Consider the following 17,910-nt stretch of genomic DNA (forward strand, 5'->3'; position numbering starts at 1 on the left):
CCTCGCCGCCCGCCACCTGCCCTGCCCCAAGTGGACCCGCGGCCGCGCCGCCCGTCCGTCCGTCCAGACTGTTCTCAGAGCCTGGGAGGAAAGGAAAGGGGCGCCAGGACCGGCCTGTGCCACCTGCGCCCGCTGTTTCCTCTCTCCTGTCTCTGCCTGTCTCTTTTCTCTCTCCTGTCTCTGTCTCTGCCTCTGACAGCGTCGCTTGTTTCCACTCTGATACCAGGAATTATCCCGAAAAGTTAACATGTCACCTCCACGAGGCCATCCTCTGTGACCGAAGGCAGCTGCTGCGGACCCGCCCTCCCTCCGCTCCTGCTGTTGCTGCCAGGCAGCGAGGCCCAGCCCAGCGCCCCGTCCACCCCGCGGCAGCTCCTCGCCTCAGCTCCGCACGGCCCGTGGGAGGAGGGCCAGGCTCGGGGGAGCCCCCTCCAGCCCGGCCGACCCGGACTCCCGGTCACCTGACCCCTCGGCAAGAACAGCCTGCCCGACGGCCTTCTGGGGCCGGGACCCCCGGTGGGCAAAGTAGCCACAGGAACAGACCCCGTCCACCCCCTCCACGCCGCGCCCGGAGGCCGCCTCTCGCCTCGCAGGCCCATGCCCCGCCTCCCTGGCCGTGCCGCCTCCGCCTCCGTGTAGTCTTGGCCTCCTCAGGCTGCCTCCCGTCCTCGCGTCTCACCTGCGCCTCCCTTGCCTTATCTGGGGCGGCTGTGGGCTCTGGCGCTCCTCCCTGGCTGAGGTGGAAACAGAGACCCTGGGGCGCCAGAGCCTTCCCAGCAGGCCAGGCCGCTGGGCTGGGATCAGTGTTATTTATTTGCTGTTTTAATTTATGGATTCTCTACACCTCTGTTCAGGGACGGGCGGCGGCCGCATCCCCTGCCGTCTGCCCGTCTCGGGCGGGCTGGGGTCTGGGGCCAGGGCGCCCTCTGAGGACAGAGCTGGTGGGGCTCGGGGCAGCTGGCGAGCTACTGTAAACTTTAAAGAATTCCTGCAAGATATTTTTATAAACTTTTTTTTCTTGGTGGTTTTTGGAAAAGGGTGTGGGGGTGGGGGCGCCGCTGGGACAGGGCCAGGTTTTGTGTTTCAGTCCCTTGCTCCCGGTTCTTTCTACACACACATCTAAGATGATGCGGTTCGCTCTGTCATGGGTTCCGTTTCTCTGTGGAGCAGCAGCTCCACCTGTGGGGGCTCGGGGCAGAGGGGCAGCGTCTCGTAGCGGACGGCAGCGCCAGCGCCCCTCTGTCAAGACCCAGGCTGGGGCAATCTTGGTTTTTGTGTCCAAGGGTGAAGGGGTAGGAGGAAGGCCCCCAGCTGGCCCTCCCCACACACAGGACAGCAGGGGCACGTGGGGCTTTTCTTATTAAAATTTTAAAAAGTTGAAAAAAAAAAAAAGGACAGAAAGAGTCGGTGGCGCTCCTTCGCTGGGCGTTCTGTGCAGAGCAAGGCCCAGGGCGTGGCTTGGAGGGGGCTGCAGGCCCCCCTGCCCAGTGCCCACCGCCGTGCTTCACCCCAGCTCCAGCTTCTGTGTTCCCTTCTGCCCATGTGCCCGGCCCTCCCAGGCGGGCACAGCCTGGATGCAGCGGCCATGGGGGGCGGCGGGTCTGATGCATGCCTCTGCCGTGGAGTCTGTCTGCTTCAGTGCCTGCCCCTGCCTCCCACCCACCTCGTGTATACATTTTAACGCTTCTGTTGACATGAGACCTCTGCCACAGGCTGGGATTTCTATACGTAAGAACAAAAGCAAACACCTAGGACAGCAAACGCCAGGCGGTCCAGGCGGGAAGGGGCTCTCCACGGAGATCGAGGACATGAAGCAAAATGCCTCTTGCTCGCCTTCCCCTCTTGTGCTTCGGACACGCGCGGACTCCAGCAGGCGCCACGGAAGTGGGCGAGCCCCTGCAGTGTACCCCTGTCCTAACTGTGAGCGACTGCAGCTCGGAACAATAAATCCCTTCCGCAAAGACAGCGACACAGGTCTTCATCCGGGCAGGGCGCGCGCGCAGGGCTCTGGGACAGCCCGGGACAGCTTCTAGCTCCCCACTTGCAGCCCCTGGGCTGCGCCAGTGTGAACGCAGCTACCCTCTGCCCAGCTGAAGAGGGCGAGGGTCCTGGCAGCCAGGGTCAGAGGTCACTTCCGATACGTAGGGCCATCCCCTGAGGCTGCCCCAGCCTGAGGCGGGCTCCCGTTCAGGGCCAGGGCCAGGGCCGGGGCGAGTGCTCTTTACATGGCACCTCTGCCACTACAAGGCCTGCATGGGCCATCCCAGGCCTGGGCCTTTTCCTGGAGAACGAGCCTTCTTCCCGCTCCTCACTTGGGAAGAGACTGGATAGGGTGCCATGACCCAGCCCTAGGAGTGAGGGGCCCAGGCTGAGCACAGCCCCTGCAGCTAGAGCGGGGATGGTCCCAGGCATGCCTGCCACAGAGGGCAGCCAGGGCTGAGGGCTCCACTGGCACGACACCCTGGCCCAGCTGCCCCTCTGCCGCCGCCGCAGAAGGGCGAGTCCAGGCCCATGCTGTATGAGGCCAGTGGCCTGGAGGAGGCCAGGAGCAGGCCTCAGCAGGGTCCAGGCAGACTGCGGCATCCACAGAGCTGCCCTGGGAGGCGCACGCCCACGCACACTGCCCTCCCGTGTGAAGGACTCGGGCGTGGCTGGACTGCACCCAGCTGTTTATCATTGGAGCAGGTGCTAAGCACACGGCGGCTGCAGTGGGATGACGATGGGGTGGGGGCCACATCCCTGGTCTCAGTCCAACAGAAGCTAGTAGCTGTCCCACCTCCACTGTGACAAAACATTCCCAAACATTGCCATGAGTCTCCTGGTAGGGGACAGAATCACCCCCAAGTGAGAGCCACTGCCCTGAACTTCAAGCTGTGCCTGTACCCACCTCTCTGGAGGGAACCAGGGGCTCACCATGTCTATCAGGCTGTTAGCTCGGGGCTCCACTCAGAGCCCGGGACACAGAGGGAAGCTGAGCCATCCCGTTTGATCCTGGACTGCCAAGTGGCTGAGCTCACAGGAGGTGGGTACCCCGAAGAAAGGCACTTGGGAGGGGCCCAGGGAATCAGACTCCATTCCAATCCCTGGATTATCCAGTTTCCCAGCTCATTTTACCTTAAACAGGCTGAGGAAAGGAATTTGGCTGCTACAGTTCAGCGAAGTACAGGACGGTCTGTGGGGTCACAGGCTGCTGGTCCCAGACCGGAAGCCTTCCTGACCTGTGGTCCTGCACCTGCTTCTCCGAGTGGCTGACACACACACTCCTGGTCCTCCTCTAAACATTCACGGTGAGAAGCCAGCCTTCTCAGGCACATGACTGGAGGCCCAAAAGGAAACAGTCTGTCAAGAACCCTGCCAGCTCCCCAGTCTGCTCAGGAAGGGGCTGTGTCCTGCAGTCCCACTTCTGACACCAAGCTGTCTTGGTTTTAAGTAACAGAACCCAAAGTGAGCTAAGCCAGAATCTGCTGGTATTTCTATAAAAAATGAAAACAAATATGGCAGGACTTCTGATGTGGCAGACACTAGTCTCACTTTACACCAGTCGGTCCTCACCTCATTTCTATGAAGAAATTAAGATGGAGACTGAAAAAGGATGTGGTGGTTGGTCTGCCCACCTAGAGGACGGCTTCGCAGTCCTGGTCCTCAGTTCTCAGGTGGCTAATCTGACAGGCACATCTGGGGTCAGAGCCTGCCACGGCCTGGCCTGAGAGCTGGGGCCCTGCTGAACGAGCCTACTGGTGAGCCCACCCATGGCATGGCAGGTGGGCGGTGGCGGACGAGTCTGACTCGCCTCCCGCACAGGACGGGACCCCAGTAGGCAGGAGGTGGGTGCTCCAGGGAGGGGCCCTGCACACAGCAGTCCAGGCCTAGCTCTGCTCTGTAGAGAGCCTGCGCTGGGCTTTTCCCAGTCAGCTGAGGGCAGAGGCACCGAGCCCCGGCCTCCTAAGCTGTAAGATGAAACAATTCGGCCGGGCGCAGTGGCTCAAGCCTGTAATCCCAGCACTTTGGGAGGCCGAGACGGGCGGATCACGAGGTCAGGAGATCGAGACCATCCTGGCTAATGTGGTGAAACCCCGTCTCTACTAAAAAATACAAAAAAAACTAGCCGGGCGAGGTGGCGGGCGCCTGTAGTCCCAGCTACTCGGGAGGCTGAGGCGGGAGAATGGCATAAACCCGGGAGGCGGAGCTTGCAGTGAGCTGAGATCGCGCCACTGCACTCCAGCCTGGGCGACAGAGCGAGACTCCATCTCAAAAAAAAAAAAAAGGATGAAACAATTCCTGGTGTTACAAAGCCTCAGAGCTTGCAGGAGGAGGCTGACGCCCATGTGCCGGCTCCAGGGTGGGACGTTGCAGCTGCCCTGCTCCCATCCCCTGCCAGGGAGCTCACCACAAGTGGCCTGGCCCTGCCAACCCGTCCTGCGTCCTGCCTTCCTCCCTCCCTCCAGTGGTGTGGTCCCCAGGCCCTCTGCCCTAAGTCCAGTGCCTCCCCACTCACTCCAGTGACTTCTCCCCCTCCCACCCCAACTCCCCCCACCAACCCAGGTCTCTTGGTGTGATATGGCAAGGGGTCGGGGTCAGCAGAGAGCCAGAGGAGGCAGCCGGCAACAGAAGGGAGAACCAGTGGCGACCTTCCAGGCAGCGGGGCCTGCTGGAGAGTGGGCAGGGCTGACAGACGTGCCGGGAACACGACCCAGGGAGCCATGTTCGTGGCCAGACAGGCCCTACGAGAGCCATGTTCGGGCCAGACGGGAGACTACGCTGTGGGTCTCATGCCGGGGAGTTGGGCCCTCCTGTGCACCTGCCCCTAGGACCTTGTAAGAACACCTTGGCCTGATAAGTAGATGCATCGTCTCCTGTGGTTTCCTATCACTGCCATAGTTAAGTTATTGCAAACTAAAAAGCTTAAAACACCAGCACCTCACAGTCCCAGAGTCAAGGACTGGGCAGGTCTCACTCAAGGGGGTCTCCCCGGTCTAGAATCAAGGTGTGCCCCTCCTGGAGGCTCCAGGGGAGGACCTGTGGCCACCTGCATCCCGAGGCCCGGGATCTCCACCTTCGCAGCCAGGAGCGTGGGTGGAGCCTCCTCACAGCTGTGTCCTGTGCACTGTGCGCCCCAGCCTGCGTCCAGCTTCCACGATGCAGGCCGCGTCCTCTCACTGGGCCCAGACCACCTCTGCCTCTCAAGGTCAGCTGACTGCCTTAATCCCACTGCTGCTTTCATTCTCCTTTGCTGCCGGGGGGCACGTTCACTTCCACAGGACTAGGTGTGGACACAGCCGGTGGTGAGGGAGGTCTCAGGCCGACCACAGTACCCTTCCGCCCCCCTGCTTCACACCCATGCCACATGCAAATGTATCCCTCCCCTTGCAGCCCCAACAGTCTCCACCGAACACAGCACCCAGTCCCGTCCCAAACCTCATGTCCAGCTCATCAGTTTACCAGTCCCAAGTCGCACCCTCTAAGCCACCCCGATCAGGTATGGCTGACACTCTGGACCTTCCACCCAGGAGCAGTTCCCGCTCCATCTGTGGACCCCAAAAGCTGGAAAACCAGTTACCTGCTCCCAAAATACAACCGGGAACAGATGCGGAATGCCAGTCGCAGACATTCCCGTTCTCGAGGAAAGTTTGGCTGGGTGTGCTGGTCCAGCACTTTGGGAGGCTGAGGCAGAAGGGATCACCGGGGCCCAGGGGTTCACGACCAGCCTTGGTAGTGAAACTTCACCTCCACAAAATATTTCAAAACCAGCCAGGCATGGTGACTCGCACCTGTGGTCCTGGCTGCTCCGGAGGCTGAAGGGGGTGACGTCTGAGGCTGCAGTGAGCGCTCCAGTTTGGGTGACGGTGAAACCCAGTCGTTTACACGTGCATACTCACCCACACACACATACACACACACACGTGACACACACAGAAAGCTGCAAGGTGCCTGTGTCGCTGCTCCCAAGAAATCTAAAATCCAGCTGGGCATATATCCCTCGGGTCCCGGCAAGGCCTGGGAACTCCTTCTGTGGGTCCAGGCTCTGCCTCTGTGCTGACACCTCCACCCTCAGGGCCACGCGCTCTGTGTATGAAATGTGGCAAGTGTTTGCAGCTGAACAGTTTAGTCTGCTTCCTGCCTGCTGATTTTTGGGGGCCCAAGAGGCTTTCATCACATCCCCTCTGCCTCAGTCCAAGCCAGCCAAGTTTCTGATGGTGTAAGAGCCCCTCGTAGTTCCCACGGGGCTTTATTCCGTAAGACCCAAGGCTCGTCCACAGACCTCCCACAGCTGTCCCTGCTTTCAGCATAGGCTTGGGTGACCCGGAGCATCCACCAGCCACAGGCTCGCCCTCCTCCAGGAGCTCCTGGTGTGGCCGTTACTCCAAGCACACATTCCTGACAGTGAACCCCTGACATCAGCATCTTTAGCTGAGAATTCCCGACGGCAGGGTGCTCACCCCTCTTTCCCTCACTTGGCTGACCTCAGCAGCGAAAGGGGGCCAGGCTGACCGCCCACGAGTGCGGCCCACACATGGCCACGGGACAGAGTACAGCTGTGCCTCTACCCCCATCGACAGGGGGCTCTCCCTGGCTCCCGTTCCTTTCCCTCTAGCTCCCACCTGCACCTTTAACCCCACATGTCTGAGGACGGGTGGGTCACAGCAGCTGTGACTCTTCTCAAAGCCCAGGCTAGTTCCTCTGAGCCCCTGGAGCCCCACTTGCCTCCATCCTTCTACCACCTGTTTAACAACATCACAGGCTTTTTCTATCACCCTCGAAATTCTTTCAGCCTCTGCCCGATGCCAAAGCCACTTCCACCTTCCTAGGTGTTTGCTACAGCAGCGCCTCATGCCTCGAACCAAAATCTGCCTTCATCTCCTGTTGCTGCAGTTGCCATGAGCTTCGTGGCTGGAGGCAAAAGAACTTATCTCAAACGGGCCTCACCGGGCTAGTCAGCAGGGCTGCTTCTTTCTGGGCTCCTTCCTTTCCCAGCTTCTAGCAGCTGCCTGCACTGCTGACTCATGCCCTTCCCACGCTGCCTTCCTCCACTGCCTCCCTGCTCAGTGCCCTTGGCCCTCCTGACAACACTGGGCCCATCCAGATAACCTCCCCATCCCCAGGTCAGTGCTGGGGAACCCGATTCCATCTGCAGCTTCTATCCTCCTGTGCTATCGAAGGAGACGGCCTCTCAGGATCAGGACACGGATCTCTTTTGGGGACCGTCATTCTACCTTTCAGAACAGAGACCTCAGAGACTGAGTGAGCTGGGGGGTGAGGGCTGAGCCCCCTCACCACTGAGACCCCCCTCAGTGTACAGGCCTCGGAAATGGAGGCAGAGGCAGGGAGGTTTGGCCAGGACTCCAGGTCTTGCAGCAAGAACCCTTCCCAGTGGAGGGCAGCGCACAGCAGTCCCCTCCGCCCAGGAGCGGATGGCCCACCAGACTATGGCCTAGCAGCAGGCGCCCCAACACCCAGCGCCAGCCCTCGTCCCAGGAACCCTTCCCAAAGGAACTTGTGCCCGCAACTCCCACGTGCCCTGGGGACCCTGCAGCTGCATCCTGAGTGTGAGACCGGCACGAATGTGCACCCTGGACACCTCCTAAGGCCGTCCCTCAGGCTCCACACACGTTCCATCTGAGGCTCCAGCTGGAATCTGTGTCCTCCTAGCCCCTCCAGCTCCTGTGGAGCCAGTCCCCAGCCCCCTGTGCCCTGTAGCACTCTCAGTCCAATCTTCCGCCTGGCCTCCGCTCGGCAGCCAGGCCCCAGGTTTGCCAGCATACAGCGACCCAGGCTGTGTGCCCGGTTGGCTCCCCGTGGCCTCAGCCAGGAGCTCCGTGCACACCCCAGCCAGGAGCCTTAGCCAGAGAGGGCAGCCCCACCAGGCCACCCGCCTCCGTTCTTGCCCTCCCTTGCCGGGAGACCTCCTTGCTACCTAGGCCAGCGCTGGTCCCTGCCTCAGGCTCCTACACTCAGCCCCTTCAGTCAAGTTCTGTGGGTGTCCTGGGGCCTCCACTCTGGGGGTCCACGCAGAGCATCAGGAGACAAGGGTAGGTGGCACCCAGCAGGCCTCCCTCTGGGAACTGGGTTTGGCTCCAGGTACTGACTCACTGTGTGGCCCAGAGTCACAGTCAAGCGTGGGCCCTCGTGGGGAGGTGGTGGGCGTGGATGTCGGAGGAGATGCTGCCCGCTGACTCCAGCCATGTTGAGAAACCCAGAGGCTGTCAGTTCTCGAAGTGGGAGGCAGAGACAGGGCAGGGGAAGGGACTCTGACCTGTAGCTCGGTCCCTGGGAAAGCCAAGAACGGGCCTGTTGGCCATAGGTGCATCATGCAGGCTGAGCCTAAGGCCAGGGGAGCACCATGACCCGGGCAGGCCCCACTAGCTAAGCAGGGGGCGGGGGGAGGTCACTGTGCAGCAGGTGCCATTGGCAGGGGCCCACAGTCCTGAGGTCTGTACCAACTAGGCCCTGACCCGGGAAGCCCACTCTTCCCACTTCTCAGCCCACTCAGGTCCCAATAAGCCCCGGGCTTCAGTTTAGGGCCCCTCTCCCTGCAGCACGTGCCTACCCACTCCCAGGCTGAGGACACAAACCTGCTTGCCCCTGGTCCACACTGTCCTGGCCAGGAAGGGCCCCTGCGGCAGAGCCACTGTTTCGGGCTGGCTGGCCCAGAGCCCTTTGGAGAAGATGTCCCCAGTTGACTGCAGCCACATTTGAGGGTCCCCACCACCAGCATGGGAGAGGCAGGTGGCTGAGGCAGCTGGGGAGGGCGAGTGACACGGGGTTTGTGCTTCCCCCACAGCACCTGCAGGCTGGCTGTGGACCCTCGCAGGCAGTGAGGGGCGAGTCTGCTCTGACCCCCACTCTCGGGGCAGCCTCCGGGGTGCCTGTTCCTGAGGCTGCCCACCAAGGAAGTGGCCGGGCTGCCCACAGTGTGGGGGGGCGGGGGGTGCGGGGAACCGAGACGCTGAGACGCACAGGCTCTGACCTGAGAGAATTCTTTTTATTACGAGTGAACAGATGAACTAAGGTAAGCGGGTCTCAGCCTTCTGCTGGTGCAGCATCTCCACGCAGGGCCTCAGCCCCATCCTGGCCTTGCCTGAGGACTGCACCAGGGCGTTCCTTGGGCATGGAGGAGGCAGCAGGAAGGGGCAACAGGAGCAGGTGCAGGGCACCCCGCACCACAGGCCTCCCCCACCTCTGAGCTGCCAACAGCCAAGACTCCTGGCAAGGCCAGGAGAGGAAGGGGCAAGAGGGAAGAAGGGGTCTCTGTGAAAGCAAGCCCCACCCCAAAGCAGAGCAGAGACCCAAGTCTGCAAATCACACCCTCCTGGGGGAGACGCCCCCACCAAGTTCCTCCTCGGAGGCCAGCAGCACCCGAGGGAGGGCAGGGGCTGCACGGAGACCAGAGAAAGGAAAACCCCACAGAAGAAAACTCGAAGCATCAGTCCCACGCGTGTCTGCTGAACGAGCGAACGGGCCCAGAGGCTCTTCTCTACAAACGGCACGCATCCATCCGACAGGGGGCCGCAGGACATGGCCGGGGCTGTCTGCGTCTGTGCAGCCCACACCAGCGCAGCCCGGGGCCTTCTCAGACCTCACCACACGCGTGCCAAGCACATGTGTGCACACGCAGATGCAGGAGAGGACACACACCACCGTCCTTTTGCACACGTGCGCCCCTGTCCAGCCCAGGCGGCTCATCTCTCCTTCACGTGGTTCTGTGCTCCCGGGCCCCCGCTGCTGGCCCCATCCCCACTGCCCCCACTGTGGACCCCGCCGGCCCCGCTGCATAGCACCTCGGTGAGGTCGTCCATGATGGCGGTCTCTTTGGGGTCCAGCAGGTTGAACTCCCGAGCAAAGAGGATGAAGTGGACGTAGAGCGTGTTCAAGTGTCCGTGCAGCTCCAGGGCTAGCGTCTCCTTGAAGTGGGCCCAGTAGATGTGTGCCAGCACGTGGAACAGGTGTCTGCAGATCTTCCTCACCAGGGACTCAAAGGAGCTGGGGAATTCTCTGCCTGGGGGAGGCCACTGTGTCACAAGCTGCACATGTCCCTTGGCCCCAACAGAGGCCAGGCCCCTGGCACCCATCCTGGCGGGTCTGGTGCCTGCCACCCACACCCTGACCCTGCCACCCTCGGGGCCTACCAAGTCCCAACAGCAATAGCTTCTGCCCACCAGCAGGCACCACAGGGACTTGCCAACCCCAGGTCCAGGCTGCTGAGACCTCCCTGCGAGCCCAGGCTCTGGAGGCTGCTCCTGCCCTGAGGGCTGGGCGCTCACTGGGCCATCCTGGCCACCTCCTCAGGGAGGGGCCTGTGACTGGGCACTTGGGCCCCTGTGTCTCCCTGATGGACACCTGGGGCCCGCTCTCAGGCCAGGATGGAGGTGGTGATGGTGGCACAGGCCTCTCCTGTTGTCCCCTGCTGTCCCTCTGGCAGCATGGGGGTGGCGTGGAGCCCCACCACATCCCACAGAAATCTGGACACAGGCTCCGCAGCTGATCCCCAGCCCAAGCCCCCACAAGTAGACGGTGGTCTCTGCGTGAGCGGCACAGACCAAGAGGGGCCCAGAGCAGCGGCATGGCCCAGAGGGCCAGGGAGACGGCCCTCGGCCCTGGCTGGGTTGACTCCTGCCCAAGGGCTCCAGCCTCACCTCACAGCCCAGGTGACTCCATGGTAAGCAGGGGCTGGGGTGGTGCCGCTGCCGCCCTCCGTGCCTCTGCCCCTCACAGCACAGGGGTTTGGTCCTGAATGCTCCCTGCACCCCCGTGAGGATGACCGCCCAGTGCTGGGGCATACGAACCGTATTTTGTGGGGAACACGTCCTCATCCGTCACCAGCTTCTGCACGGAGCTCATGACGAAGTCAACGTACTGTGGGGCCGTGCACTTGACCTTCTTCCCCCGCTCATCATACCAGTAGTACTGTCTGTGGGGACAGAGACGCGGTCAGGGCCTGCGCCTGCTGCACACCCACCCAGCCAGCGGGTCCCACCTGCTCGGGTCATCTGCAGGGCCTGCTGCACACCCACCCGGCCGGCGGGTCCCACCTGCTCGGGTCATCTGCAGGCAGAGGCGGTGCCAGCAGCAGAGGTGTGGCAGACTCGGGCGTCTGCCTCCTCGGGCAGACACTGTCCCCGCCGTCTGCGGGGACCACTCTGCACTCCATGGAGGGGTCTGCCTGCGCTGACTTAGAACTACACCAGGATCACGCTGGGGACCCTGCCAGTCACATGGCTGTACACGCGTGTGATTAAATGAAAAGGGTCGTCTTCATTTTCTCCACTTCTAAATGGCTTCAGTTGTATTCATTCCCACACATGTGTGCTGCTGTTTTTCTGTCACATTTTAAAAGCAGAGGCTCCTTCTCTTCCCAGGAAGCTGTGCTGTGGCTCGTCAGCCAGGCCCCACCCTTTGGGAGCACCCCGCTCTGACTGCTAGAAGCCAAGTCCCCCTCTGGGGAAACCAGGCAGTGCAGTGGCCTCCGTGGCACCTGCCGTCAACAGACTGGCCAGGACAGGGACCTGGCCCCAGAAGGCCTACCCCGAGGCCTCCTCTTGCCCTGTACACAGGGCTGCCAGTCATGTCAGACTCGCGGCCGCAGAGCAGGCTGGAGCATCCTAGGGACATGGACACCCTGAGCTTGCCTCTTACTGTTGGGTCCAACCATGACAACAAGGGTGTGCTCTAGTTCATGTAAACATAAGGTGATACCCAGCCCCTAACACCCCTCTAGCCCCAGCACAACACCAAGACCCAGGGCCCCCACCTGGTGGCCACCACCCCTCTTCCCCTGCCATGGTGCTGGGCCTCAGTCCTCCAAGGCTGTGCCCACAGCGGCTGCCTCCGCAGGCCTGAACCAGGGCATACTGGGGCCGATACCCACCCACAGGCAGTGGAAAGTGCTGTGTTGGGAGTGCTTACACCTGAGACACAGCCAACACTACGGGTCGGGGTTTCCCCCGAGAGCCAGCTCCCAGCTCACCACAGGCGGGAATGGGCCACACATTCAGGGCAGTACTGGCCACTGAGCAAACACCCCTCCACACCGAGACCACAACCACCATCATCTCCACTGCCCCAGCTAGACCGACCCGCAGCCTCCCAGTACTGGGCTCCACACGAACCGCTCCCACCCTCCTCATCCAGCCACGGTTCCTCTTGGAATGGCCCCGGGTGGGGCAGTGCCAAAAAGGATGGATCCAGGCTCCACTCCGGAGGCCGTTCTTCTCTTAGCCGGCTCCAAGCATCGTGCCCTGGGTTCCAGAGCCCACCAAGCACCTGGGGAGATGCCCCAAGGGCTGAGACAGGGCCACTGGGGGCTCGCCCACTTCCCGCACAGCCAGAGAAGCCATCCTGCCAGCTGGACACAGGACCTCCGGTGTCTCTGGGCACCCCTCTGCTGTGTCCAAGAAGCCCCTCAGCCTGTGCACTGCAGGTACCGGGGGGTCACCAGAGTTACCAAGAGGCTAGAGGATGACACTGCAAGTCCTGCATGCTGGCACTCCACCCTCTGCAAGAGAAACAGCCACCAGGCCACCTCCCAGCACCACCAGGGTCCTAGGACAACCCCCTCCCAGCACCCACCTCCGGAACGCAAACCAGCTCTCACGTGTGCCCTGTGTGGGGCTGAGTCAGGCCACCCGAGGGGAGTGTGGCCCCAAAATGGACAGGCCATGAGGAGGGGGACGCAGTGCCCACACCTGCTTCTCAGGTGCCATCCTTGCCCTGGGGCAGCTCTGCATGACCTTCGCGCCCACCTGCCCAGGCTATAGGCCTCACCGTGGGCATCACCACTGGGCTGTCAGACCCTCTGAGAATGCAGAGACGACAGTCCTTTCAGTATCTGCTCCTCGAGAACAATGTGGAGAACGCACATATCCCCACTGTCCCGGGTTTCCCAGATGGTGTAGGGGAGGCCCAGGCCCCTAAGGGCCAGACTGAGCCCCATGTTTCCAGGACGAGGACCCAGCCAGCACGGCCCAGCAGTCTGCAGGAGTCAGACACTAGCTCCAGGGACCCTGACACTGCACGCTGACATCTGAAGCATCTGGCCACAGGTATGCAACAGGTCTCAAAACAGTGGAGGTTAGAGATGAAAACCCTTTTCCACGATGCAAACCAACAGAAAGTAGCAACTGAGGGACACTGCAGATTGTCCCACCTGTCCTGAAAGATGGAACACCACTGTTTCCTGTACTTTTTGAATTATCAGTAAACCGTTTCTGGTATATAGTTCTATGAATTTTATCCACACACGGACTCACGTATTCAAGACCACAATCAGGACACGCAGTGGCTTACGTGGCCACTCACAGCTGTACTGCTCTGTCCCCAGCATCCCGGGGGTGGCTCCTCAGGAATGGGCTGCAGGAAGGAATCGCACCGTGAGGGTCCTCCCGATCTGGGCCCCTCTTGCACGCAGGAGGTCCCTGGGATGCAGTCACGTGGCGGGAGTGTTGGGAGTCCACGGCTCCTCACTGCCCAGATGCTGCCCCTGCAGACGGACGTGGCGTGCTCATCTATTCACCTGTGTCCCTGCCAGCAGAACAGACTGCCAGGTGGCCACACCCTTGCCAGCACCAGTGTCCCGACCGGCATGTGAGCAGCGAGACATGGGTCTGCTCAGTTTCAGTTTGCCTTTCTCTAATGGCTAATGACACACGATTGCCCCAGCTGCCATCCTCACACCTTCTCTGCTGAACTGTCTGCTCATTTCTTTTGCTGACAGTTAACTGGACTGTTTTGTTTTCTTATTGCTGAGTTGCATCCGTTCTTTATGTATTCTGGATATCAGTCCTTTCTGGGATGTGTGATTTGCAAATGTTTCCTCTCCCAGCCTGGAGTCTGTCTTCTTTCTCTCTTTTTTTTTTTTTGAGACAGAGTCTCGCTCTGTCGCCCAGGCTGGAGTGCAGTGGCCGGATCTCAGCTCACTGCAAGCTCCGCCTCCCGGGTTCACGCCATTCTCCTGCCTCAGCCTCCCGAGTAGCTGGGACTACAGGCGCCCGCCACCTCGCCCGGCTAGTTTCTTGTATTTTTTAGTAGAGACGGGGTTTCACCGTGTTAGCCAGGATGGTCTCGATCTCCTGACCTCGTGATCCGCCCGTCTCGGCCTCCCAAAGTGCTGGGATTACAGGCTTGAGCCACCGCACCCAGCCCTTCTTTCTCTTAAAAGTGTCTTGAAGCAAAAGTTCTAAATTTTGATGAAGTCCAATTCATCGGTTCTTTTCCATCAATGGATCGCATCTTTGGTGTCAATCCACGAACTCTTTGCCTAATGTCATGAGGATTTCCTATGGTTCCTTCCAAAAGCTTTGTAGTTTTAGATGTTTGTATGAGGCATGAGGGTTAGGTCAGTGTTTGGTTTTTGACACAAATGACTGCTTTTCCCAACAGCATCTGTTGAACAGGCTCTCCTTTCTCCCTTGAATTTATTTTGCTTTGTCAAAACTCTGAGGGCCCTGTTTGCGTGGGTCTATCTCCCGACTCTCCATCTCTATCGACGATATTCTATCTCCAGACTCCACTGTGTTCCACGGAGCTGTGTATCCGTTCCTTCGACACTGCACACTGTCTTAATTACTAGAGTTTCACAGTAAGTCTCAAAAGTGTGAGATTCCTCTAACTTATTTTTTCAAAATCATTGTAGCTATTTCAGCTAATTTGTCCCTCCACGTAAATTTTAGAACTAACTAGTGTACACTTGAACTCTGCTGGGATTTGGATTGGAACTGCACTAAATCAACACATCAGTTTGGGTGAAAATTTGTTTTTGCAGTCATCTTCCAGGTGGTAAGTGCAGTGCGTCTCTCCATTTACACAGACCTTTGATTTTTCTGCATCAGCATTTTGTAGTTTCCAGGGTGCAGATCCTGGGAATGTCTTGTTAAGTCTATAACTAAGGATCTCATTGTTTTTGGAGCTATTACAAATGGTATTTTAAAGATTAATTTCAGTTTTCAATGTCACACTGCTGATATCCAGACCTATGACTGATTTGTATGTGCTGACCTTGCCAAATTTATTATTATTATTCTTTGCTACAATCCTTGAGGTTTTCCCAATCATACTATGTGTGCACAGGGAAGCAGCAATCACTCCATCCACAGGGATGCACTGCAAGACCGCCAGGGCCTGCCTGAAGCCACGGAGAGCCGCAAACCCCACATATGCTACGCTTTCTCCTGTACATACATTACTAAGATAAAGACAGGCGGATTTGATTGGCTGACTGAGATAGGGTCTCGCTATGTTGCTAAGTTGGTCTTGAACTCCTACTCCTGAAGTGATCCGCCGCCTCAGCCTCCTGAGTAGCCAGGATTACAGGTGTGAGCCACCACACCCAGGGTAACTGATAAACAGGACAATCAGTTGCAGTGAGTGGCTGGTGTCGCATCTCAGGGGGTCCCTTGCTGGGCCCCTGCAGGCTCAATGGCCACACGCTGCTGCTCCCATCCTCTCACCTCCTCCTCCACCCACAGATCCAAGTACTCGACACGCACTGTGGCTGCCACTTTCGCAGTTTCAGGTGTCACAGCAAAATTAACCTGACTTTTTTTTCCCTTCTTCACAATTTCATGAAGAAGAGATTTGTTCTTACCTTAGATCTTAGCAACTTCACACACAATCTTTTTCTTTCTACTCAAGAACTTTCACCTTTTCATCTTTAGGTCAAGGAAGCACTTTCTGTCTTCTCTTTGGCATATCTGAATTGCCAGCACCATGCTCTTGTGCTTTGTGCCGCCTCAGGTCACAGAGAGGCGACCTGAGCATGAGCACCCTGGCGCTGCAGCAGTGGATCGCTCACAGGGGCCAAGGCACAGCTGGGCCGAGGGAGGAGGACGCACACCTGGAGCAGGACGGTGGAGACCGCGTCACGATGCTCAGAACAGTGTGCTAAACCTTATTGTTGATTTCGGGAACTTTCCATTTACTATTTTCAGACCATAGTTGACCATGGGTAACTGAAACTGTAGATAAGGGGGCCTATTGTTTTCTTTCTTTTCCAATTTGGATGCCTTTTATTCTTTCTTCTTACCTTATGGCACTGCCTATCTTAGGCGAGTTTTGGTGTACTGTGCTTTCCAAAGAGTTGGTCCGTTTAACCCAAGCCACAGAATTAATGTGCACAGAGGTTATTTTTGCAATACTTACTTATTATCGTTTTAACATGCACTGGATCTACAGTGATATTCCTCTTCACAGCCACAGGGTTTGGTGACATTCACTCCTTCTTACTGATCATTGCATCTTCTCTCTTATCTTTGTACTTACTACAGGTTTACCAATTTTATTATCTTTCCAAGTTATCACATTTTGATTTCACTCATTTCCCCTATTGTTTTAAAAATCAATTTCACTGCTTTCTGTTCTTATTTACTTTCTTCTGCTTGATTTTGATTTATTTTGCTCTTTTTCTAGTTTAAGTTGGAAACTTCAGATGATTGAAAGTCATCTTCTTTTTCTAAGAAAGCATTTCATCCTCTAACCCCCCTCTAAGCACTGCCTGAGTCATGTCTCACCAGTTCTGACGCGCTGTGTCTTCCTGTGCAGTCTGTTACGGTTTTTTTCTTGAAGCATCCTCTCGGACCCATGGATTACTCAGAATGTGTCAGTCTGCAAGTGTTTGGAGACTTTCCTGTTCTCTGTTACTCATTTCCAGTTTAACTCCACCATGGTCAGAAAACTTACTGCGTATAGTTTTGATTTTTTAAAATTTGTTAAGGGCTCTTTTGTGACAGGTATGCTCCATTTTGGTGGCTAATCTTTGTGAGGTTGAAAAGAGGGGTGTTCTGCTGTTGAGGCTGCAGTGTCTGTGTGTGTCATTTCAACACAGCCGACTGGTGGGTCATCGGGCTCCATGCTCTCGCTGACTCTGTCTGTGAGGCTCTATCACCGAGATGAGGGCTGCAACGCCCGGTTATCATGTCTCCGTGCAGTTCAGTCTGTCCGTTTGCTTTGTGTGGACAGCCCTGTTGTCTGGTACACACACATTTTGGGCAGGATTTCTTCTTCAGGAGCTGCTCCTTTTCTAAATAGATGACCTTTTTGTTCCTGGTCATTTCCTCGCTCGGAGTCTCCTTTGGCACTGACACGGCCACTTCCGCTTCCCCCTGAGCGTGTTTTCTCAGCACGTTTTCTGTCCTCTTACTTCTAACCTGCCTGCACCAGAGTCCAGAATGACGCAACACACAGGATGCTTGTGCCCCACATTCCTATGTTGAAAGCTTAACCCCAGATGCGAGGGTATCTGGAGATGGGGCCTTTGGGAGGTGATGAGGCCGCAAACGCTCATGAATGGAATTGGTGGCTCCCTCACCCCGCCTTCCTTCCAGCAAGAAGGTGCTGTCTGTGGACCAGGAAAGGGGCCCTCACCAGACACTGAATCTGGCTATCAGACCCAGTGACGTGGTCACTGCCCCCTTCCTGGTCCACAGTGGATCTTCACCTTGGACTTTCAGCCTCCAGAACTGCAAGAAATAAAATTCTGTTGCCCACAAGCCACCTAGCCTATTGTGTTTCGTGACAGCATCCCAAATGAAATATGACAAATGAGCTTCTTGTAGACACCAGAGAGTTGGTTTATTTTAAAAATATATTCTTGGCCGGGCACGGTGGCTCAAGCCTGTAATCCCAGCACTTTGGGAGGCCAAGACGGGCGGATCACGAGGTCAGGAGATCCGAGACCATCCTGGCTAACACGGTGAAACCCCATCTCTACTAAAAGATACAAAAACTAGCCGGGTGAGGTGGCGGGCGCCTGTAGTCCCAGCTACTTGGGAGGCTGAGGCAGGAATGGCGTGAACCCGGGTGACGGAGCTTGCAGTGAGCTGAGATCCAGCCGCTGCACTCCAGCCTGGGCGACAGAGCGAGACTCCGTCTCAAAAAATAAATAAATAAATAAATAAATAAATAAATAAATAAATAAATAAA

General features: G+C 57.9%; 2 protein-coding genes across 11 annotated transcripts in view; one reads left to right on the plus strand and one right to left on the minus strand.

Annotated features, from left to right (window-relative positions):
* The window catches only part of BRSK2 (BR serine/threonine kinase 2), a 64,107-nt gene extending 62,146 nt beyond the window's left edge, over window positions 1–1,961 (plus strand). For 4 of the 5 annotated variants that reach the window (XM_023183480.1, XM_023183479.1, XM_023183481.1 and 1 more), the window contains one exon: window positions 227–1,961. Coding sequence is in view for 1 of the 5 variants with exons in the window: in XM_023183481.1 (XP_023039249.1) it covers window positions 227–246 (20 nt within the window). In the remaining 4 variants the exon portion in view is untranslated. The remainder of the gene's footprint in view (window positions 1–226) is intronic. The other variant, XM_023183478.1, reaches the window with a different exon arrangement.
* Window positions 1,962–8,961: 7,000 nt separating this feature from the next.
* MOB2 (MOB kinase activator 2) overlaps window positions 8,962–17,910 on the minus strand; it is a 70,470-nt gene continuing 61,521 nt past the window's right edge. For 5 of the 6 annotated variants that reach the window (XM_023183360.1, XM_023183358.1, XM_023183357.2 and 2 more), the window contains exons 4-5: window positions 10,782–10,906; window positions 8,962–9,994 (exon numbers count right to left, since the gene is read on the minus strand). In XM_023183360.1, coding sequence (XP_023039128.1) covers window positions 9,678–9,994; window positions 10,782–10,906 — 442 coding nt within the window. In that variant the 3' untranslated portion in view covers window positions 8,962–9,677. The remainder of the gene's footprint in view (window positions 9,995–10,781; window positions 10,907–17,910) is intronic. The other variant, XM_023183361.2, reaches the window with a different exon arrangement.

Source organism: Piliocolobus tephrosceles, chromosome 13, assembly GCF_002776525.5.
Source record: "Piliocolobus tephrosceles isolate RC106 chromosome 13, ASM277652v3, whole genome shotgun sequence".
NCBI lineage: Eukaryota > Metazoa > Chordata > Mammalia > Primates > Cercopithecidae > Piliocolobus > Piliocolobus tephrosceles.